This window comes from Orbicella franksi, unplaced genomic scaffold (assembly GCF_964199315.1).
Source record: "Orbicella franksi unplaced genomic scaffold, jaOrbFran1.1 SCAFFOLD_117, whole genome shotgun sequence".
Classification (NCBI taxonomy): domain Eukaryota; kingdom Metazoa; phylum Cnidaria; class Anthozoa; order Scleractinia; family Merulinidae; genus Orbicella; species Orbicella franksi.
Window position 1 is genome coordinate 6,356 of NW_027670835.1, and position 5,826 is coordinate 12,181.

The 5,826-nt window shown below is 39.4% G+C and overlaps 1 protein-coding gene across 1 annotated transcript; it reads right to left on the reverse strand.

The window, feature by feature from the left end:
* Positions 1-1,125: 1,125 nt before the first annotated feature.
* LOC145475357 (uncharacterized) lies at positions 1,126-3,370 on the reverse strand. Its single transcript, XM_081455254.1, has 5 exons — positions 3,050-3,370; positions 2,854-2,908; positions 2,396-2,458; positions 2,192-2,260; positions 1,126-1,710 (listed from the first exon to the last, which is right to left on the reverse strand). Exons 3-5 carry the CDS (start codon positions 2,411-2,413, stop codon positions 1,126-1,128), a joined length of 672 nt encoding a protein of 223 aa, XP_081311380.1. The 5' UTR covers positions 2,414-2,458; positions 2,854-2,908; positions 3,050-3,370.
* Positions 3,371-5,826: the final 2,456 nt, after the last annotated feature.

Below are 5,826 nucleotides of genomic sequence, written 5' to 3' on the forward strand. Positions count from 1 at the left end.
TTCTTTGCTAGACCTAAAGTTTTCCACCAATGCGTGTCGCATTTCGTTCATTGTGCAGTGAAAGCCGAGATTCTCCCGAAAGATTTTCGCCAAGTAACTGGAGAAAGATCCCGGTGATTTAAAAAATGAGCCTCGGTTGTTGACAAAAAAAAAGTCATGACTACAGCCCCGGGGTATGAGCTTTAGTCGCGACCGTTCGACGTAACGCTTAACATGAAAATCCACGAAATGAAAATTCGCTCATTTCTATGACATTCGGGCCGTATCTTTTCACCGTTTTGTAACCTTTCTCGACGAGACGGGTGACTCCGTTTTTCGCAAACACCATAAAGTTCTCTCCGTTCGGTAGCTTCCCGACGATTTCATCAACTTCGTTCTCTGGGATATCTGTAACGATGCGAAGGGTTCTGAACTCTTTAGCACGGCCTGGATTTATCGCAAAAAGTAGCAATAGTGTGAAATTCATGTGCAGACGTGCTTTCTGTCGCACATCGAGTTCGTCTTCGAATTGTTGATGAAGGGAACGGGTTAATTCTTGAAATTGCGGCCAAAACAGCCTTCTCTTCTCAGGTTCTTTGGTGGATTCCAAAACAGCATGCTCTCTGAGGAGTTGGTTCTGAAGGGCGCGAAGATCACTAATGCTATCCACTGCGTCATAATTTCCGCGACTCTCGTTTGCATGCAGGAATTTCGCAACCCTTATGAAGGACATTACATAAAGGGCAGCAGTGGTTGTTCTTAACTCGCCGGCTATGCTTTATGTGCTTGATAAAGGATTCCACGATATTCATATTTTCCACCAATTCCAATCGAATGTCTAGCTTCAACGTGCGCGAACAATAAGCCAAAAAGATCACTAACCGTTCCAAAGTTTTCGCCCACGTGACATCCGACAGTTTGGACTGTCTGCGCTTAAAATTCAAGTCTGATTGAAAGAATTCCTTCATTTCACTCACACGTTTAACGACGTTGGGGAAGCAATCTATATCTATATCTTTTTTATGAAACAGCTCGACAATGCCATAATCTTGTTCGCCAGCGCTTTCTTCCTCCGGTGAGGACTCGAAATTGGTATCGCTGTCCGAGGAATAACTTGACTCGGGTTCCGAGTCTGTCGAAATCTGCTCATCGACTATTTGTTCCTGTGATTCTGAAAACCCAGTCATTGGCTTTTCTACGGCTAAACTTCCCGGAGAAGAATTCAAGAGATTTTCTACTAAGAAATTGGTACTTAACCCATGTTTTTTGGGAGGCATAGTGGGACTCTACATTATCCCTTGAAAAAATGTCCCCTACGTTCTGACTTTGTCCTCCCCCGTGTGTGTAGTTAGTATCGCTACTATCACTAAGATTACTTAAGAAAGGTCCATACAGTTTTTTAGAGTTTTCCTTTCTTTCTTCGCGTGAATCGTGATAAGCTTCAAGAATGACAACGTCTCGTTTGGAAATCAGCGAGAGGAATTTGTAACAGGCCAAGTAAGGTCTAGCAGTTCTCAACTTGTTCTGAATTTCTTGAGGCGCCTTCAACAGCTTAAGACCAAGATTTCTCATGCGACTTTTAATCGTACTTTTAGGAATGTTAGGAAATAGTTTATCGCAGACCTCAACGAAGACGAAGTGAAGACTTCCATAGCACGATACTGGTTCGATTTTCCGCTGTTGGATTGGGATTATTTCTTCGGAAACAGAGTACTGACTTTGGAAAGTTGCCTGTGGGGGGAAAGAGAGGTCTGTTAGTTTTTGGAAACCAAAATCCTACTTCATTCATCTGTGCGCCACAGAGTTGTGTACGCTATGCTCCACTCGCGCAAATGTGATATATTTCGGAGTTTTCACTAGCCCACAAGAAGGAAACTCAATACCCTTCAATATATTTTGATTTTGAAATAAATCACACTTGGTGCCATTGGCGTTTGCTTTATGCAAAAACCGCATAATTCGCCCGATCAAAGAATGATTTCACTCAAAATTAGCCATGCAGTGACTGCATTCCTTTGCATTTACTAAATGACCAGTTAAGTATTTAACCAGTTAAGTGCTTAACTAGCGCTTTCGTAATTGATTCGCACCTACTCATCAGTGAAATTTAGTAAAAGTTATCACGAGTACTTAATTAACTGTGACGGAGTTTTTGAGATGAACTAGTAACACCTGGTTTAAACTGAAATAAGTTATGTGATTTGAATCTTACCGTCTCCCTTCCATCCCATGAAGGTGGTGCAGGAATTCGTAATCCGATTGCGTCGAACGCTCCAGAGGTCTAAAAAACAGAATCGCAATTTAGATTTTCAGATAGTACAATTAAGTAGGTCAACATTGTTAGCTACTTTGCAACACGAGAAAGCGTCCAAGTTTAGTCTGTAAGCTTACTAATTTTATCTCTACATTCACCCACCGAGTGCAATGAATTCATTTCTCCAGTTGTTTTCGCTACGCTGTTTCCATCCGAAAAATGGGCCTAGCGGGGAACAAAAATAACAAAAAAATTATTATTTACCAGGGTTCGAACAAAACTCCCTCTCAATCATCTGATTATGGTACTCAATTTTAATGGCTTATTTACGTAGTCTGTTTCCCTAGCTGGGTATTTTAGCACAGAATAATTTCGGTACCAGAGCTCTTAAGTCGCTAGTGGTGTTTGATTTATAAAGAAGCTGTAGAATTTCGCTGGTGTTAAAATGATTTCATTCAAAATTATCAATGATAGCAGACAGCTTTACATTTACTTCGATGAGTATTAAGTATTTAAGCACTGAAATGTTGTTATAACCGGCGCTTTCGTAATCTGTGCGCAATTGTTTAAAGTGCTAAGAACTGAAATGAAACAAATACGATATGTGATTTTTATCTTACCGGCCTAAGGCGAAGTGCCGGACTTTGTAATCCGATTGCGTGAAGTGCCCGAGGTCTAAAAAAGAAACAGAAAAATCGAAATTTAGAGTTTCAAATAATACAATTAAAAAAGCCAACATTTAAGGCTCGAGTCTGGCTTTGCAAGACAACAAAGCTTCCTTGATTAGTTTGTAGCTTATTTTAAGACTACATTTACCTAGCAAGTGCCGCCGGAATTCTTTCCTCCAGATTGTATTGCTGCCTTACGCTGTTCGCATCCGGAAAATAGGTCTAGCAGAAAAAAAGATAACAAAAACACTAATTACTAACTGGAATTTGATAAACGTTAAGCACAACTCAACTAAGTGTTAAACTACTCTACTAAACTCCCCCTTAATTATGGAACTACATTTCAATATTTCATCGTCACCCAGATTTCCCATTTTACGCTTGAAATCTTAGCGGTAAAAAAATAGATTTCGAATGCTTGTATTATGGCCTTACTCTAGTTCATTGTATATTATTTCTATCTTGTTAAGCCCTCTTACCTTGTGCTGTTGACTGTTTGACGGCCTTGTTAGTAAGCACTCCAGGGGTGAAGAAATATCATTTTTAACAGTCTTCCATCACTGAATCGCTCTTTTTTAGTGTTAGCTGCGGAAGAGTGTTCTAAGGAAACCAAATTGCGTATCAGGAAGTGTTCCAAGTAAATTCTAGTTTATCCACAATTTCACATTGCAAAAACATGCCAAATAAACGAAGTTAAAATAAATAGCTCACAGGAAGGGGCGAGGCTTTTGTGGAGGAAAAATATGGCTTTTCTTTGTCAGCAAGAAAGCAACACGAGCAACCCGGCGTTGACGACTTGAACAGTTGTTCTAGTCGGTAAAAGATGTTGTTTACCTATTTTATGGTTCAAAATCAACTCACTTTTTCTCGACGACTATGGTAAAGCCGAGCTCCTTCTTCGCTTGAGATTCAGAAGATAATGAGGGCAAAGGAGCTTCTTGCTGGTACAAATCACCCAGTGTTATCTAGCGCGTTCATCAATGAAGCGACCACAATGTGCTCTGTGTCTTAAAACCTGAAGCCAGCTTTGACTCCTGAACTGAAAGCTTTGAGAAAAAAGGAAGAAATCTGTGAGATAACGTCATGGCACTTCACATCGCATCTTCCATTTCTCTCGTGGATACAAACTAGGAACAGATCAGAGCATACACCAAACAGCCATTGTTACTTTTTTGAAACAATGGGGTGTTTACTGAAGGACATATCCAATTCCTTTCAACAAGGCGATTTAAAGAAGGGACGGATTGAACAGAAGAACCTTGAAACACATTGGGTAGAAGTGATAAACCGTAGTTTAAAAACTTTCCCGAAGCCTGTTGTATAGTGTTATTTTATTGAATCTTTCTGAAAGGTATAGCATTCACTACCAGACAAGAAATTATCAATGCATACTTTTAAAGAGAGATACTATCTTCAGGAATGGAATGATCGAAAAGCTTTCGATCTGAGAACCATGCTTTTAAAGAGTCACGTTCATTCTCAAATGACGCGCTCATAAGGATCAACATTGACAGCTGTATTTACTGTGTACCGATAAGGTTAGTACAGCGTGATACTTAATATATTGCGTAAAATTAGTTGAAGATACCAAGAGATTTTATCGCATCACCGGTAACTAATCTCCGTGATCTAAAAAAGTCATTAAAAATAGACTGTTTTCACAATAGATCCAGTTCACAGTCAGTCAATAGATCCATCAAATTATGCATCAAGCAAGCAGTAAACAGCAAACGAGTGCTTACTTTTACTGGAAAAAAGGAAGTCGTCGGTGGACATCTTGTCTTGCAATCATTCACATGCAGACTTGGACACCAACATGGAGAAAAATGCCTCGGGGAGGATATAGGCTGGATGTCAGACCGCAGTAAGGACAAATATGGACCATCCTAGAGCCCAGAGAGAAAGAGAGAGAGAGAGAGAACAAGAATTTATTGATTAAAAATCCTGGCTCATTAAAAAATACACACAGTCATTCCACCCAAGTAAAACAATGTCTCAACCAGGCTGACTCTATGTACCTGTCGACATTGCCGTCCGTATAACATGCATCTTCAAATTCTCCTCAACCCAAAGCTCAACCAAAAAAACTATTTCTCCAAGCCCACTACCAGTTTTCTATCAACATTCAAATCAAGTAATATTCACTTTTTCAGTGACTTGAAAATTAAGGCTTCAAAGCCTGATGGCATGTACAATAAAAGGCAAGTCTGCAGCTTTGATCATGCACCCCCCTCCCTATTAATTCACTTCTCAACTTTCTATGAAGAGTTCAAATGAGAATAAATTCACTGAGAATAAACTAAGATCCTATTCAGAGGGATCCAAGAGTCACTTCTCAACTTTCTTAAGAGTTCAAATGAGAATCAATTCAATGAGAATAAAAATTAGAAGGTCTGATTAACTAAGAAATTCTCAAGACATCTATGACACGCGCTGACTTGAAAATTAAGGCTTCAAAGCCTGATGGCATGTACAATAAAAGGCAAGTCTGCAGCTTTGATCATGCACCCCCCTCCCTATTAATTCACTTCTCAACTTTCTATGAAGAGTTCAAATGAGAATAAATTCACTGAGAATAAACTAAGATCCTATTCAGAGGGATCCAAGAGTCACTTCTCAACTTTCTTAAGAGTTCAAATGAGAATCAATTCAATGAGAATAAAAATTATAAGGTCTGATTAACTAAGAAATTCTCAAGACATCTATGACACGCGCTGACTTGAAAATTAAGGCTTCAAAGCCTGATGGCATGTACAATAAAAGGCAAGTCTGCAGCTTTGATCATGCACCCCCCTCCCTATTAATTCACTTCTCAACTTTCTATCAAGAGTTCAAATGAGAATAAATTCACTGAGAATAAACTAAGATCCTATTCAGAGGGATCCAAGAGTCCACTTCTCAACTTTCTTAAGAGTTCAAATGAGA

What these genes read in the sequence shown, in the direction of transcription:
- LOC145475357 (XM_081455254.1), bottom strand. An exon ending in CATGGGATGGAAGGGAGACG is followed by an intron (nt 1,711 to 2,191) that starts GTAAGATTCAAA and finishes TTCCCCCCACAG; the next exon opens with GCAACTTTCCAAAGTCAGTA.